At 41.3% G+C, this 18,492-nt stretch overlaps 1 protein-coding gene across 1 annotated transcript in view; it reads left to right on the top strand.

The window, feature by feature from the left end:
* The first annotated feature begins 585 nt into the window (after positions 1-585).
* Positions 586-18,492, top strand: part of arhgap20 (Rho GTPase activating protein 20) — a 31,894-nt gene continuing 13,987 nt past the window's right edge. Inside the window, exons 1-9 of the mRNA XM_061088770.1 lie at positions 586-700; positions 3,590-3,675; positions 11,041-11,217; positions 12,356-12,505; positions 13,075-13,116; positions 13,448-13,532; positions 13,656-13,733; positions 14,046-14,112; positions 14,547-14,750. Coding sequence (XP_060944753.1) covers positions 593-700; positions 3,590-3,675; positions 11,041-11,217; positions 12,356-12,505; positions 13,075-13,116; positions 13,448-13,532; positions 13,656-13,733; positions 14,046-14,112; positions 14,547-14,750 — 997 coding nt within the window. The 5' untranslated portion in view covers positions 586-592. The remainder of the gene's footprint in view (positions 701-3,589; positions 3,676-11,040; positions 11,218-12,355; positions 12,506-13,074; positions 13,117-13,447; positions 13,533-13,655; positions 13,734-14,045; positions 14,113-14,546; positions 14,751-18,492) is intronic.

An 18,492-nucleotide genomic window follows, 5' to 3' on the forward strand; every position in this document is an offset into this window, starting at 1 on the left:
GGCAGTAAAGTGCAGAGTATTGTGCATATTAAAGTGAAAATGTAATAAATTGGATCTCTACAGTAGAAATATATATGGAATATAACAGTATTAACAGGAATTAACAGGAATTGAAAGATATAAGGACGATGAATACACTATGAGCAGGCTAAAAATATAAATATATATAAATATGAATACACTATAGGCAGGATAATACAGTATAAAAAAACAAAGTAACAGTCAGTGCAATGTACGAATGTTCAAATGTTCAGTGGTTGACCAAGAATATCAAATTACAATGGTTCATACTTGGATGGGTTTTTCATTCTCGCCTGTTTTATTTTGACAAGGTAGAGCAGTGCTCGGCTGATTCACTTCCTCTGACTTTACAACCTCAGACTCAGAACAAACTGCGCTCACACCAGGCTCACACACACAGACACACACAGACACACACGCTGTGGAGGTTTATCTATCGGAGGTTCATCATCTCGCTCCCCGGGCATCATGAGCTCTCCTCGGACTCGCTCTCTGCTCTTCGCCGGATAAACGTTGGACTTATTTACGCTCGTATCATGGGAATATACCGTCGGTGCGCTCGGCTCCGTGGATGTGTACAGCCTTGATGGAAACCATGTCACCGCAGCAGGGGACCATGGGCCAGAACAGGTCCGACTCTCTGACCGGAGAGAGCAAGGCGCCCATTGAAAACAAAAAGGTAACAGCGCTTCTCTGCTGATGGAGCAGTGGACACAGTGCGTCCTGTGCGTATTTACGCGCAGAGACTCCAGGCGCTTTCAATAGAGATAAATTAGTAGATTCAAACCTGACAGAACCCTCCCAATAGAGTGTATGTTTTTTAAAAGTTGACTATGACTATGGATGATTTCTGCGTAAAATGTCTGAGTTGTTAATTACTTATTTCCATATTTTAATGCTGGACTACTGAAGTTCCCTTTTTCTCACTGGTCTTGGAAATCTGCAGTTGTTGCTTCTCCTTCTCACCAGGTCAGTTTTTTGGACTGGATAATGATTAAGTCGTTGGTGATCATGGCTGTTTTAATTAAAAGACTTATCAGATTAGTTGCAAATGAACATTTAAACCACGATTAAGCACTTTTCATTTATTTGGTGATTTTGATTTGTCATTTGTGAAACTCGGATTTGATTTTTAAATGCGTAAAATCCATCTACATTGTGATATTTATGGTGATATTAAATTGTTCTGACTTTTAAACACCCTTTTAACAAAGAGAAACACTCATATACACTGGATTGTCTCTTTTTTAGTCATTGTTATCTCAAATAAATGTGTATATTAAGATAAACCAAACAGCAGATCATGCATGATAAGGAGCTGATAGTGAGGATTTGTCAATCAGATAGTCAAAGGAATGATCAGCATTTCAGGCCTCTCCAAAGTTAAGTTCCTCTTTAAACAACAGAATTAAACTCCTCGTTTTAACATATGATTCATCACCTCTGACTCTGTGGTTTAACTAAGCTGCAGTGACTGTAGTTCCTCCACCAGTTTTTGGTCACTGGCTCTGATTGAAGGGCTGATGTGTGAACTTGTAGTAAACAGCGCCCCCCTCCAGTGCATGTTAAAATAAAGGTTTAAGAGTATTTTTTCTGCAGCATCTCAGAAGGATGTGTAGAACTCATATCTGCTAAAATGATTCAAGAAAAGACCAAGTCAGCCATTATCCAAATTTTGAGTGTTTTTTAAACATTTATTTGAATATTGTTAAATATCAAAGCTGCCCTTTGTTCTTTGAAATAAGCTCATTGTCTTGCTATTGTCTGCAGAAATAAGTTTATATGTTGGATTATATATAGATATGTAGACTTTATGTCCCTGTTAATTGGGTTTTAATGATGTAATACCTTTACCATTATCGCTTAACCAAACCAAAGAGTGACGGTTTATAGCTCCTTTACAGCAGCTACAGTCAGTAGCTCCAAGGACCGTTCCTGTGTTATTGTCTGATTTCTTCCCCTCCAGGATATGCACGGCCGTGTTTTTATATGAGGAGACTTAATGTTTTCCCAAGTATTTCACCACTTCCCCGGCCCGCTGCACTCGGCCGTGGTTTGGAAAGTTTCTGCGCTCGGCTCAGCTTTGGGAAGTTGTGAATAAAGGGCTGTCAGCGGGCCACCTCCAGAGTAACTGGAGCCGCGCTTCATCGTCACGTAAAGTGTAAAGTTTCCACATGCCTCCCTGGGCTAGGAAGTTGTTTTTCTTCACACGTTTCTGTCCAAATGTTGAGGCTTCTTGACATGTATGACAGCTACATGTATAGATGGTATCTCTTTGTTGTTAACTGAACTGAAAACATTGTTGTTTTCTTTAAGTTAGTGCTCACAGTTCAGGATTATCCTTGATTTGTGTGCAGTCATCATACTCTGATAATTCAGGACTTCAGCTATCTCTGATTTACTGACTTTTGACCTTAATCAGAATATGATATATCCGATAAGAGTAGTTGCTTGTAGATTATTCCATTCATATTCCTGTTTACATGTTACAGGGCATAGTCTGATGATGATGATGTCTAGCAGTTGCAGAGCGTGACAATATAATGCGATTAAGATGTAAACATGTCCACATTATGCAACTAAGGTCAGAGTACCCCACAAGTCGTAGAATTGGTAGAATGGGAAGAATGGGGTGACTGTGGCTCAAAAGTTAGAGCGGTCATCCTCTGAAGAAGGTCGGGGATTTGATTCTTTCTCTTTGTGCATGTTGAAGTGTTTGGGCAGTATACTGAAGCCCAGATTGCCCCATCTCATAGATGCACTGCATAAATATGGTTGATGGCAAAAAGCTTGTGGTAAATCTGACTCTGCAGATTCAGCTGAGACATGAAAGTAATGAAGTCCTAAAACCAACCTCAAACATGACCTCTTCCTCCTCCTTTGGTGTGGTGACTTTGGACTTTATAACATTTCTATAGAAGGGGAATGTTACTCCAATACGTCTCCACACAATGAGACCTATTTCATATCCGTACTTTGGAATTTCTAACTGTTTCCATACCATATACTTTTTGGGGTGTTTATGTCTCAGATGCTTCTGGAATGTTGTAAATAGATCAGCCTTAAGTGGAATGGCTGTGGTTGCCACGGGGATGACTGTCATACTTGAGGCTGCACGTAATTCATCATGTTACAGTGAATATGAGAGGGATCGTAAACATTGTGCAACACCGTGAGACGACGTGTTCCTTTGCTTCACTCTCCCCCCGTCCGTCACCCCCCCCCGTCCGTCACCCCCCCCCGTCCGTCACCCACTTTTCTAGTCCATCCTTTACTCACTTCCTCTATTTCCTCTTTGCTGCTGTCACTTCTCTTTTTCTTTACAAAATCCTTAGACAAACAGACACTCACAGACACACACAATGGAGTTTTTTTCTATTTCCCTGTCTGCCTTTATTTCCTGCAAGCTTTAAGCCGTGCTGGCTGTGTGCTCTGCATTTCCATTTGGCCTCCTTCTCAATAACCACCATACAGAATGTCATTTATCATGGGATGCACAAATGGCACTAACCATCACGTTCAGTCGGTGCTTGCATTGAACCTCCCCCCTCTCTCTCTGACTGCATAGAAGATGAAGACCTTGGCCCAAAGACGACAGTCGGCGCCTTCGCTGGTAATCAGCAAAGCACTTACCAGATCGAGAAGCACGTCCAGGTATGAGCTCACACACACACACACACACACACACACACACACACACACACACACACACACACACACACACACACACACACAAACACACATTGGAGCCCTGACATCATTGTTGGCCTGTAGTTTGTCAATGGAGCGATGATATCTCTCAGGAGAAAACTGAAATTTGCAAAAAGAGTTTATTCGTACTCGTTCTGTATAAATGACGATTCCTCTGATTAAGGTTAACGGTGTTATTAGCGGTTTTCAGACCAGTACAGAACAGGAGATTTCCCTGAAACATTCTGGATTTATGGTTTAAGGGTTTAAAGGAGAGACATTTTGTCTCAGAATTACTAACGCAGGGATTTAAGCAAGTTATACATAGATATTGCACAGGCTAAAATCACCGGACTGAGTAGAAAACCTGAATGAAGAAAGTGGGAAGAAGTTTTTGAACTTTCATGATCACATGATTTGAAGATTCAGATTATTTACCACTCTGCTTTGAACGCTGACCTTCCAGACTCATTCATGGCTTAGAGCAGGGTCTAAATGCTTACCTCTCTCAGAGCTATCAGGATTTTCATCACCCTTGCCCACTATCAGACAAATCCTTTCCTCTTCCTTTTAACAGGGTCGGAAATCAGCCATTAAAAACCTCTCAGGGGAAGCATGTATTTACCAGGAACTTCACTCTGTTTAACTTAACTCTTTGCCTCTGCACTTTTTTGGGGGAATTTCATGGACTTTACCAATTTCAATAAAAACCTTCTTGTTACAGAGAAATAAATGGTTTGACGTCAATGGAAACATATGGAATAAAACCAGGAGGAATGTGGTAGTGTTTCAAACTTCAAATTTCTACTCTAAACCCATTTAGACTTTGAAATCAAAGTTTATCTGCCATCATATTTTCTCAAGTGAGCAAGTGTCTGTCTGGTGTGTTTATGATGTGTGTGCATGCTGGTGGCAGTTTTTAGTGACGGCACAGGGAGGTCAGGTTGGCCGCTGAACTGTGAAACGGGACCATTAGACCAGTGCTGAGGGAAACTCTTCACACTTTTAAATGGGTCAGCGCTCTTGGGGCAGTGTGTGCTTGTGTGTGTGCGTGTGTGTGTGTGTGTATATGTGTGTGTCTGTGTGTATGTGTGTGAGTATTTGTGGGGGGGGGAGGTGCAGAAGAAAGTTAGGGCAACTCATATTCTGCTTGCAAGCACAGAGGGAGGGAGAGACAGACAAGCTACTGAGTGAAAGACAAAAAGAGACTGACTGACAGAGTCTCTTAGTCTGTCCAAGTCTGCCCAGTGTGTGTGTGCGTGTGTGTGTGTGTGTGTGTGTGTGCTGGTTTTACAAGTCAGGAGGTATGGAGCCAGGGCTTGACACTCTCAGCTGTCACCTTTGACCTTTGACATCTCATCAGGAGGTGTACGGGCCGCTTGGGGTCATCTGGGGTCAACACCTCTCATGTCGTGTGAGGTGTTCATTAATGTCCGGATGAGTGTGTGTGTGTGTGTGTGTGTGTGTGTGTGTGTGTGGTGGTCGTCAGGTGACTCACAGTAGGTAAAGGTGAAAGATCACCACTGTGATTATGCGCAGGGGATATCAGTTATTTCCATATTTTCATGATGATTGATTAAGTTACTGGTTTCTTGGTTTCTTTTATTTGTTATGAATTTGTTTTGACAGCTTTTCATGCTTTGGTAGCTGTGGTATAAAACTTGCTATTAATACAGTTTTTATTGGTACACCAGTTGTGCCAGAAATACTTGGCAGTGGGTCACGCAGCACAGCAACACCACTGTTCTCCTTATCCAAATAAAACTCCTTGGCTCAGGTGGCCATTACAAAAGAAGGAAATAACCTATACCCTGTGTTTGTCAACCTAAGTGTAACTGAGCGGGTATTTGTCTTTCTGAGAACTTTGTACGATCACAAATTAAAGGAGGATTTTCCTCTTATATCAGAATCTGTTTTGTGTCTTTGAGGCGACCCCAGCCATCCACAAATCCACAGGGGTTCTTTCACATCTACCACATGAGCACAGTTCCTCATAAGTTACTTTAGTTCAGTAATATCTCACTCACACTCATTTTGTGTTTGTCAGTTCCACATACCTGTCGTGAGATGTATTATATGATTCTATCGACATTAAAAATCGATTATTACAGAATTGCTTTAATCATGTATTGTATCAAGCCTGCGATTCCCACCACTTTTAACCTTGTTTTAACTTTAACATTTTATATTTTCTGGTCTGATTAATAAAAATGTAATTAAACATGAAAAATCAAAGTTCTGATGTGCTTAGTTCGATTGATTTCATTGTAAAGAAAACAACATCATATAACAGATATTGACATTTACAGGGTTATTTTTATCAATTGTTATATATACCACTGACCATGTAGCCCTGTGTTGTCATGTTAGCTAATTTAGTGTGGCTGTGGCTCAGAAGGTTGAGCGGGTTTTCCATTAATCATAGGGTCAGTGGTTTGATTCCCTGTTTGTCCAGGTGGTGTCTGGATGTCTGTGTGCACGCTTGAACATCAACTGTATTCAAAAGCACTTTGAGTTGTGAATATGAAAGCAGTTGGTTTACCATCTCAGCGAAATACAAGGTTTTCACTATATCTCTTCTTTGCACACTTTTATCGTTTCTTCTCTTCCAACCTTGATAAACAGCATCAGCTCTTTGTGCTACATTCACACCTGTTTAAGAATCTACTCTGGAAGCACAGAATTACTTAAGGACAAAAGATCTTTTCATAAACTCGAGTTCTTGCTCTTGTTCTTATAACAACAGTGTGGAAATTAAATTTGTTTTAATGTGAAACTAATTAGAAACATCAGCTGAAAGGCTCCTTGGCCTTCAGCTCAGACACTTACATCACACACACACACACACACACACACACACACACACATACTGACGCACTTCACCCAGAAGTATATAACCTCATCTCACAGTGCAGGGTATTATACTGGAGTATAAGCAAATTATGGTGATCTTTGAACAAGACAACAAATACATGAACACACACTCACTCACATTTCATACAAAAGCCATTTCCTGCTTTTAATAGTGAGATCTGCTCAGGATAACATGGCCGATAGCCCCTGGCCACTTGTCCTTTACCGACTGAAAAAAAGGGGAGAGTTTCATTATTCTGACCTCATCCGCTGTCTGTATGTGTATGTGAGGGCATTGTGTGTCAGCCAGGGATGACATTACACTTTGCATACGGAAACGATTTGGTCCAGCCTATGTTGGTTCAGGCCAATTTGAGTCAAGGGGAAACCCGAAAGACACAAAGGGTGAAACAGACAGAAAGTAAATCGATTTTATGGAGGCCTGTTTTTATTTGATTTAGTGTAGAGATCACCTGTTAATGAAACAACAAGAAGATGAGCTTCTCATTGAATCAAAAAATAATGTTTTTGGAGGTGGGAATTTTTTTGCTTCATTAGCTGCCTGTGGTTTTTCTATCCAATAAATCAGCATTTTAAATATTAACACTGGATCATTTGATATATGTCGAACCTGTAGGAAGTCATCACCAGACTTTTGTTTATATGTCAGAAATTTATGGACCCAATTATTTGAAGAAAACTTAGTAATATTTTAAGCGAAAGGGATCTTGGTATGTTCCTTTTATCATATCTTTGTTTTCACAGGCTGGTGTTGTTTGTGTGTTTGTGCAAAGTGACGTCCTCTTTAATCTGCATGTTAACAGACAGTCTCTCTCTCTCTTTCTCTCTCTCTCTCTCTCTCTCTCTCTCCCTCTATGTCTCTCATAACATACAAACTGAGCTGTTGCTGCTTGTCTGTACAGCCTGTGTCTGGGATAAAGAGGTCAACCTACCGGTGATGCAATCCTCATGTCGAAACACACACACACATAAGTTTAATAAATGCCACTCCAACAGACTGTCACACACACACACACACATACCATCTGACATTCTCTTCCACAAATTCCTTCCTTCCTTCAAACCTGTTGTGTTGCCTCAGATTTAGCAAAAAAGCTGATGATACAGAAGATATAGAAACTCACATTAACACACACACACAAACACTCACAGGGACATTTGTGGGGTAAATAATAAAGCTGACCAGATGTGCAGAGTTATATAAGTGTGTGTCATGGCTGCCCTGAGGGAGACTGTGGACTCGGTGGGGGTTGGTGAGGGTTGTAAGCGGAGTTGACATTGCTCAGCGACTGAATGGTGTAACATGTTAATTAAATTATGTCAATGGGCTATTTTATTAAGGTATTGATCCCTAAAAACATTGACAAAACTTAAATTTAGGATGAGGAAAATGTGCTTGATGCAGAAGAAGAAAGTGAGAACGACACAACATGACATGAGCTGAGAGAAAAGTGGGATGACAGACATGTTGGAGAAGAAGAAAACATACACAGGGAAAAAGTGAGAGAGAAGAAAGTTACAGCTGTTTATCCAGTTGTTGTCCTCGGGGTGTATCGTACTTACACCTGTTGGATCATGCTTGTGTCCATGACTGAAACTCTACTCATCTGTCCCACCCCAGCCTCCTAGATTTAACAACTAAGTGAATCAAATGGGTTATTTCATTCGTGATTTTGACTCGTCCTACTTTGAGATTTACGCTGATAACATCATCCCTTATATCCAAATCTTTCCTGGTGGCACTTAAATATTCTTGCGGGGGCATTAGTATGCAGTGCTGTGTTCGTCTTTTCTACACCGGGCCCTCATTGTGTTTCAAAAAAGTCAACAGTTCTCGGCACAGAGCCGTGCCTCGACAAAGGTGGCCATGTATGCGCGGGCGGGACGACCACTCGATTTATCAACATCACATGTTGCACAATGGAGCCATTAGCCGCTCATCCATCAGACTCAAAGGGCGGCCGGCTCAGCTGTCAATCTCACATTCAGGAGTGAGGGGTGTGCGGCGAATACAGACGATTTTTGGGCAGCGAGACGTGAAAGGGTCTTTACAGCAAGGTTTGTCCGCGTGTAGAAGGTTGTGTGTGTGTGTGAGTGTGTGTGGCCTCTTCCGACTGGAGCATTTCCCGGACCTGCTTCGACAATAAGAACAGACAAGGATGTCTTTTTCAGACTTTTGCTCTGTAATGATTGTAATCGTGCTGCAACTTCACCAAGGAACTCCCCCAAAAAATCCTCCCGTCATCCCATTTGCATGTGGTCTCTCACCCCTGCTGTCCTGCGGTGTCCTGTGGCTTGACATCAAGAGAGCAGCCACTGCCATGTTGAGAAATTCAATAGGAGCTGAGCTTTGATGCGGAATTAGTCACATATCAAAGACTCTGGAGAAAACTCATTTTGAACTTTATTAGTTCTTTGGAGACAAAATTTGGAGAAAGAGCAGAGGGGGGGAAGAGAATAGAGTCATGTCCCTAAATTACTTCAAGCTGCAAGAGTCAACACTGAAAATTAGGATTTACATGTTGCAGCTTCCATGTCTTTGATACAGTTATAAAGAAATGCTTGATTTAGAGTAGTGGGCTGGTGGTTGTGTACATGTCTTCATGGTAAAAACTCATTTCACAGTAAAACCACATGGAGAGTTTTTTCTCTTTTCCAGGAACAATAGCTGATTGTTTTGCAACAGGCAATTTTGTCATTGTTAAAGCAACATGTTGTCATGTCATGTCTTGATAAAGTAAAGTATTGTTGACCCGAGAAATAAAAGAAAGACAAAACGGATGTATTCCTCTCAACCCATCCTTCATCTTCATTTCCCCACTCTTTCTCTCCCACGGGGCCTCAACGCTAAATTGGCTTCATTCATCGCTTTTAATTGAATTCACTCAGCAGCCCTTGGATTTATTTTTGGATGGCATACAAAGACGGACGAAGAAGGGATGCACTCCAGCGTGGTCGTCTGTTCTTTGTTAATAATTATATGACCAATCACTTACGCAATGCCGCTGGAAGGATTTTGGTGTATGAGCGAATTTGAACTTTCCTCCCAGCAAGAGTTGGACTACTTCTTCTATGTGGAAGGGGTTACAAACAGAGCTGTGTGTGGGGGGGTAAGTCCTAGGATGTGCATTTGTAAGAGAAATATGTTAAAGAGTGGGTGTGTACATGCGTGAGAGTGTGTGAATGTTTGTATATGCAGAGAGGCAGGGACAGAGATAGAAAGTGTGTGTAAGTACAGATCTACGTCTTTTATCTGCTAGAGAAGCGTAAACAGGAAAGGATGGAGCTCTCAAACTATTTCCTCTTCCTCCAAAAACTCCCCACAGTTTACATCTGTCCATCAGTGGCACATATTGACAGCAGAGATCGCAAGATAGAAGCTTCAAAATTAGAACCAAAGAGCCAGAATAGATGATGTAACACACACATTTTTTGGATGAACGATTCATGACCTCTGCCAAGGAGGTTATGTTTTCACCCCAGTCCCTTTGTTCGTTGGTTTGTTTGTTTGTAAGCAAGATTACACAAAAGCAATCGGAACAGATTCTCACGAAACCTGGTAGACGGACCCTCGGTCAGGGAAGAACCCATTGAATTTGGGTGCAGACCTAGATCAGCAGGGGGGGATCCAGGAATTAGTTTTAGTGCTTTTCACTGTTTTCTCAGAGAATCATTTGTGGATCTTGATGACAAGTTGCTAAATAGAATGGCAGACCATCACTTATTTCCTCACACATAATAGTAGAAGTCCTGTCGATGCTGGAAGGAGCCTCTGTTCCATCTCCTCCTTTTCCATCTGTTTATACTAATAGAGCCATCTTTGTGCACATGCAAATAATGTCTAACATATTTGTCCAACCAGCTTATGCAAGATTATATGTAGCCAAAGAATTGCACCATGGGTCCAACATTTATTTTATTGAAAGCACTTCATTTATGTGTATGGTTGCGACTGTGGCGAAACAGTGAAAGAAATGCAGTAAATAATGAGGTGCGTGTTACAGTTTTGCGCTTTGTTTCCCAACTGCACAAGCTGTTCTTTCTTCATCTTAGGTTCACCACCACATTCATGTTATGTTTTGTTACCTACCTCCTTGCTGATGTGCCATTATTCCCATATGCTGGAGGAGTTTGGAAAATCCCCTTAGTTCAAATGCAGCAACTGTAAAAACACTGGAATGAATCAAGCTTCCTGAGTTATTTCATATTCTCACAATCAATTCCTGCACTTTCATTCTTCTGTCAGCTGCTTTGATGCATTCAGGGGCCCAGTGCTTTGCTAAATGGCTGTTGAGGGGAGTGAAGAGAATTTGAGCCCAATGCTGCGGTCTGAAACCTGTTGATCAGAGGCTTGCCTCCGAACACTTCCAAACCACAAATGCCTCCTTTGGGGATCAATAGAGTATTTGATTCTTTGTGTTGTGTGTGTTTGACTCTGGATTGTTTTCGCCCCAGGGAAAGCTGCCTGACGCCAGTGAGCCCGGAGTCGTGTCCCCTCGTCCAGGCGTTCCTGGCTGAGTGTCCAGGCCGCCTATTCCTGGGACACGCCCAAACACAGCTAAAGACGGGCCTGCAGACTCAGGAGAGGCATCTCTTTCTCTTCACGGACACGCTACTCGTCGCCAAGGCCAAGTAAGTGCTCCTTTGCATGTCTTGGGAAATGACAGAGAGAGGAAACGGGTGTATGTTTTTGTGGCTGTGTGAGAGAGATGGAAAATGGAGACGGAGAGTCGTAAACAGGAATAAAACGAAGGACAAATTTCTGAAACCAAAACGCAACATTTCATCTGCTGCGCCTAGTTTCGCAAACAATAATATGTGGAAGATGGAGACGCGTCTTGAGCGACTACATCTTTCCCTCCATTCTTCCTCCCTCACTCCCCTCTTCCTTTCATTACTGCCTGCCCCATTTTTCTCCACTATATAATTATTTCCCAGCCAATTAAATCCATATGAAGCCTGGCTTGGATCAAAGCTACACTGGCCTGACTTGGGCCTACAGTATGGGGCTCCCCACCCACAAACTGCACACACACACTTTCAAAAATAGTCACTTGAAAAGCAGGGTTTTTGAAGTCAGCAAACACACACATACATGCACGAATGCACACATGTAAACACATGGGCATGTAGCGACGGAAACAGACTTCTGCTCTGTGCACTTATGTGCTTACTGTACACACACACCCCGAGTGCAGACACAGCGGGACCTCTGTGGTCTGTCCTGGTAGTCATGTGCCAGTGGGCGGAGTTGACCCTTCCAGCACAGAGCATAAGCTATAATTGGTTTTATTACATTGTGGCTGAACACAGGGTGAGTTGGAGGAATGTGTGTTGGCATGTGTGTGTTTGACAAAGAGAGATGGAGAAGACATTCATTTTTGTGTGTGTGTTTTTGTGCCTATATATCTCTGTGTGCATTCCACATGTGAGTTTGGAGTTTTTCCCTCTATAATCACACAAGTCGTGAGCGTGGCTGTGTTTAACCTCTGACTTTTAATATTCTGCTTCTATATTGAGTGTTTTTAAAGGTTGGCCATATGTTAGTGGTTTATGGAAGCTGTTATTTGAAGAAAACTTAGTCAGATTGGAAGTTAAGAGGATCTAAGTACGTTCCTTGTGGAACTCCTTGATAAGGGACTTTTCATTTTATGTATGAGCTTTTTACAAAATAGCACAAATAGAAGGTTTTTTAACCGAAAATCTTATGGTTGCTGATTTCAGCTTCTCTAATGTGAGGATTTACCTGTTACACACTGTTTTTTTGCAGGTCTCCAACTCATTTTAAAGTGAAAGCCCAAGTCCGGGTGTGTGAGATGTGGATGGCCAACTGCATTGAGGTGGTGTGTGAAGGAAGCACGAACACAGAGAGGAGCTTTGTCATGGGTTGGCCCACCTACAACTGTGCGGCCACCTTCAGGTATAGACCCACTCACACACTTACACACACACAAAAACAAATGTGCGCTTCCCAGGAAAATTTAAGTTTCAATTTCCCTAGACTATCGTAAAATTTAATAATTCGACATTCAATGCAATTTATCTTCCTCTAACATAGTTTAATTCAGGCATCCATTGCATGTCATTCATACCAAGCACACTAAACATATTATACATACACTATGTCCTGAGGTGCAGACGTATATTATAAAAGGAAATTTATAACCGAACATGCAATCCCAAAAGGGAGTTCTCAGTCATAAAGCTCTCAAACCACCTGCAGTAGAGTAGACAACCACAGATTCACAACAGGGACACAGGTGTCGCTCACATGCAAATACTTCAATATGTTCCTGTAACGATGGATAACACACATTCATTCTTCTTTATTCAATCTTATTACAATGTCTTACGCCTGGAATCCACTAATAGCAATGCATAGCTTAGGGCCAGGTCTGTGATTTTTACCCATCCAGAGTTACATAAGAGGGAAAAAAGATACACAATTTACTCTGATTATGCTTCATCTCTTTCTGTCGTCCTCTTCAGCTCTGAGGAGCAAAAGGACAAGTGGTTGGCGCTCATCAAAAGGTAAATGCTTGGTTAAACCACCCGCTACTTTCTGTTTGAAGCGTTTAGCTGGATTGTTTTGGTGATTTAATCTTTATTTTGCAAAGGAGATTTCCTTAATTTGCAGGCCACAAAAGATCAGATGGAGCAGAAGTGATTTAATAAGCGCAAATAAATTTAGTTTAATCACAGTGCGAACAGATAGAAAAAAGAATGTTATGAGATATATTTCTGAGATATGAAACATTTAATAGAGATCTACAGCTAAGATGAAGAAGTTGATATTTTACATGGTTGCATATTCAAATGCTTATTTCAAAACCAACCCTCTTATTTTGTTTCATTTTTTTAGTCGGATAATTGAGGGAAAAGAGAAGGACGACCCTAAGACCATTCCACTCAAGATATTCGCAAAGGATATTGGAAATTGTGCTTATGTAAGTTTCTCTTCTTTCCTTTTTAATGCGTAAGAGACATTAATATATTTTGTTTTGTAACTTATTAGCACACAAAGCACTTGATTTTTATTTGTTTATATGTTTCCGTAATGTTTCCATCAGGCCAAGACGCTCGCTGTCAGCAACAACGACAGCACCACTGATGTCATCCGGATGGCTCTGCAGCAGTTTGGCATATCTGTGAGTAAAGACCATATATACTTGTTATCATCCAGTGACTGTGGAAGGCTCAATAAACTCTCGGATGGATAAGCATTGTGCGTGTGTTAGGCATCTATAAAAGGAAATGTGATTTTTAGATGTTTTCACAAAATTTGTAGGATTTTAGATTTTATATCAGCAATTTTTATGTGACCATATCTAAATGAAGAGGATTTAAAAAACTGAAATTAACATCTAATGTTCACTGATGCAGTGAAATGATGAAGCATAACTTTTTAATTTACATGTACAATAGATTATTTTAATACAATTCCCTTTGTCTTTTTCTAGGGTTGCGTTAAAGATCACCGGTTGTGGGTGAGCTCCAGTAAAGACGAACCTCCGTACCCTCTAATCGGTAAGACCACCTGTCTCTGACATAGATTACTATTTAAAACATATTGTCTCATTATAGAACCACAGTCTTTTCCCTTCAGTCTTTTCCCTTTTCTCCATACAACATGCTTGTTATTAAATAATTCACTCTAACTTCCTCAAAGTTAAACCAAAAACATCCTTTCTCATCTGTCTCGTGACATTGTGGAAATCGAGTTGTATAAATAAACTGCTAAACAAGCACAAAAAACTTGTTTCAGTGAGTTATTTGTCACTGTGATTCTTCTGTGACATTTTCTCTCCATAATTCTCTGCTCTGTAGTTCACACCGAAATTCTAAAATCCTAATTTTGGATCGCTGATTCATCAACGCTAATTATTCCCTCGGCTCCGTGCAATATGCGCAGACTGCACATACCAAACCCTCTGACCTCTGCACCCTGACCTCTCACGCAGGCCATGAGTTTCCCTTCAGCATCAAGATGAGCCACATCCGGGACGGTGGGAGCAATGGCGGAGGACGCGGAAGAGGGAGGGATCCAACAAGTCCCACAGACTGTCCAGAGGTGATGCTGCTAGACCAGTGTCTCCCTCCCGACACCCAGTGCCAGTTCATCCTCAAACCAAGCAAAGTCACCCCAGGACAGGCTCAACTTCTAGGTGAGACTGGATTGAAGGTCCCACTACCTTTTCATGGAGATACTCCTCAAAACAAAACATGAATATTTCACAATCAAGTGCAGTTTTATATGTGGGTGACTTAAAGGCAGGAACGTCTGCGGAATTTTGTTGAGGAAACATTGCATCTTGTGTTATTCTTGTGAACATAATATCTTGAGAATGCCTTGAGAGAACTTCTTGAAATGTAGGACACATATTCAGTTGGACTAAAGGATGAATTGATTAGATTCGGGGGCCAAAGGTCAAGGTCAAGGTTGATGTGACCCCAGAAGTTTTGCCTTGTGAACACGATATCTCAGGAACGCCTTGAGGGAATTTCTTCATATGTGGTACAAATGTTCATTCGGATGAAAGCGTGAACCTGTTAGATTTGGGTTTCCAAATTTTAAAGGTCAAGGTCACGGTGGCCTTACTTAATATTTTTGACCCTTTGAAAAAGATATCTTATTCCTGCCTGTTGGAAAATTGGTTCAAATTCGCCAAGTTGTCACCTCAAAGATTAATGGGTTAGATTTCAGAGATCAAAAATCACTGTGACCTCACATAAAATGTATGCACGGTCAAACTGCAGGGCGGTCTCTCTGTTATTCTTTTAACATAAAACTGGCCCAGTGAAAACAACATGCATTTGTTTTCTTAGTTAGTTATTAGTAGAACTGCTTCCAAACTAAAAGTTGTTTGTTCTTATTAGAAGATAACAATTAGTCTTGCTGGGATTTAACCCCAAACAATCAACAGGTTTTAAACAAGTGGAGGTTTCCAAGCACATGTTGTTGTTTGGCGAGTGTCAAGGACGTATCTGTAAATTTAAGCCTGTGAAGCCACAGGAAGACGAAGGAGGATACAGACATATCAATGCACGACATATTTCCTTAAAATGAGTTTCACTTCCAAGGACAGTTTCTCTTTGTGTCAATGATACTCTCAAACATAGTCAGTTGCTGTTAGTCCTCATGATGAAACAACAGTGAGAAGGAAAAGAGACATGAAGAATGGTGGGAAAGGAGTTCTTAGCTGACAAGGGGTGACAGCAGGGGTTGGGACAGACTATGTATCAAAATAAGAAAAACAATAGAAGAGGAAGAAACCCCAGAAGGGAAGATAGAGTGTGAGAATAGGAAGATGGAAAGCGAAGAGAGGTGGCACAGCTATTGAGTAAGTCTGAAGGGTCAGAGGAGGTGGAGGAAAAAGAAACGCAGACATTAACAGATGGAGAATGAGGAATTTACAGAGGAACAGGCAGAAGGGGGGACCTCAGAAACGAGAGGAGGGGGATTGAAAACAGGAGGACGGAGGACAGGCGCGATGACGAGCTGCGGATACGGAGAAACAGATGGAAAAAGGAGGAGATGAGGTTTAGAGGAAAACAAGTCAAGGAGGAAAAGTGTGTGTTTTCCAGTCGAGGAGGCTCCAGTTTGCCAACCACAAGCTTCGCCTCAGATTCCTTTGCCTCAAGTGCAGCAGCGTCTTACGTAATCACTGAATTGCAGCTCCGCCACCATAGAGGCCTAATGGTTCACACCCCAACCCCTAACGATTGTGTGGATGTATTGAAAGGCAGCCATAGCAGAACCCCTTCACAATCCTTCGTTTGATTTGCTCTAAAGTTTATGAGACATGTATTTAAACACGTTGACATTTTTTTATTTTCTGTTGTGGCTCTTGCATCATCAGGACGGTGTTTGTCCAATATTTTATCTGCTACAAAAACGATTCAGATAAGGTGGGTTAAGGTTTGACTTAGAACCTGGTTGTAGTTAAAATTGTTAAATAGTGGTACAGCTGAAGTAGTCAAACTGGTTAATATTTTTTTTGCATGTAAAGAGATACAGCACCTGTTTTTTAATCTGACTATTTGTTTTCGTCTATGTTTCATTCCCCGTCTCTAAAACTCTTCCTCACCAGAGTGCTGTAATGATGTAACGCCTGATTAACAGCGAGGTCATGTTGTTTCAGTGATGGCGAGGCCTGCTGAGAAGTGCCAGAGCACGGCGATGGTTCTGTTACTGTTGAACTTTGTTCCAGAGTGTATTTGGGCTTGACGCCACGGCAGATCGTTAAATAATGGATTCTGTGGGAGGTATGCCACGTATTCTTTTGGGGCCCTTTTTTGGACGAGTGCGTCCTCCACCCACAGAAAGAATCCTTCGTTCGTTAGGAGAGAACCGCCCTCAGATATAAATCCCAACAACTTGTGTTATCAATGATGCATCTTTGGATTCTTGCCGAAAGTTAGTGTTGCCACAATTAAAACTTTACTACAGTGGGTTATTGAAAGATTTACTCCAGCTTTCAAATTTACTGATGACAGAGGTTTTGACAGATATGTCAGAGTAAATGCATTTCTTTATAAGCTCTGCCAAGAGGTCATGTTTTCACCCCTGGTTTGTTTATTTGTAAGTAAGATTAAGCAATAACATCTCAACGATTTATACGAAACTTGGAAAGATGCAGTGGAGGTATATGAGCTCTAACAAGTGACATTATAGTTTGATTAATTGTTCATGACAAGTTTCACAAGCCCAATGTGACATTTTCAAATTTATAAAATAACATATAATTCATTACACTATTGAGCAAATATTTGGTATTTGGCTCAATAGTTATCTTTATTGACTCATCAATTACTGTCCTTTATCTAATGAATCAATTGTCAATGAACTGTCAATTTGAACTAGAAGTAGAAAGCCACCATGCTGCAGTGTCCTTAAACCTGGTCCCACAGGTTTTGAATCGTCTTGCTGTTAGTTTGTCATTTTGTGTGATGAAGGATGAGATTAAATGGAAATGTTTGCTGTTCTTTTCCATCTTCATACGTGTCAGTGCACACGCAGTATGTGGTTTCATAACTGCAGGAACACGCTGAGCCGTTATGTCACAGAGAACATGCAGACACATTGAAGACATACCTGTAGACAGACGACAAACAACACAGGTAGACATTGTGACATGGCACCGCCGAGCGCTCGACAAGAGGCACACAGTCATAGGCCTCAGCACACAGAGGGTCCCATACATAATTCACACACATGCACGGATAAACAGAGACACACTCTTCGAATTAAATGGTTCTCTGGAGCGTGAGGGCATGTCTGCATATGTTTCTCTCAATCACAGATTCTTTGTTGTCTCTGTGTTACACAGTGCGTCTGTGTCTCTTTCTCTCTCTCACCTTTAAGCAGAGATGTTGCAGATTTCACTCCCTTTAGATTTGGTGGCACCTTTGGATACTGCGGGTTAGCAAACATCCAGTTTAATGGATGCTGGTTGCAGCTTTCCTCCCTTAACTGCAAAATGAGCCACGCCAAGTAAAGACCGGGTGCTGGGCTTTTCCACGAAACCCTGAAGCTGCGAGATCAGTTTATTGATATTGAGATATGGGTTCCACATACTGATAGACAGCAGCTTAATTCCTCCTTTAAATGTCACTAAATTATGTTCTTAACAATACAAATATATATTAATATTGCAATAAGTACACTTTCAGGCAACCATATAGGCCGTACTAGGTATCAGTAGTGGCTTAAGGAAAATACTCAGGGTTGCCACTTAAAAGTTAGATACACTTCAGTGCACACACAGTTTGTGGTTTCATAACTGCAGGAACACTCTGAGCTGTTATGTCAAAATGTAGAAGCGGTGAAGACACACCTGTAAACACGTAAACACGTAAACACAAAACCATATAGGACGTGGCAACGATCGACTAGGGGCATACAGT

Source organism: Limanda limanda, chromosome 16 (genome assembly GCF_963576545.1).
Source record: "Limanda limanda chromosome 16, fLimLim1.1, whole genome shotgun sequence".
Classification (NCBI taxonomy): Eukaryota; Metazoa; Chordata; class Actinopteri; order Pleuronectiformes; family Pleuronectidae; genus Limanda; species Limanda limanda.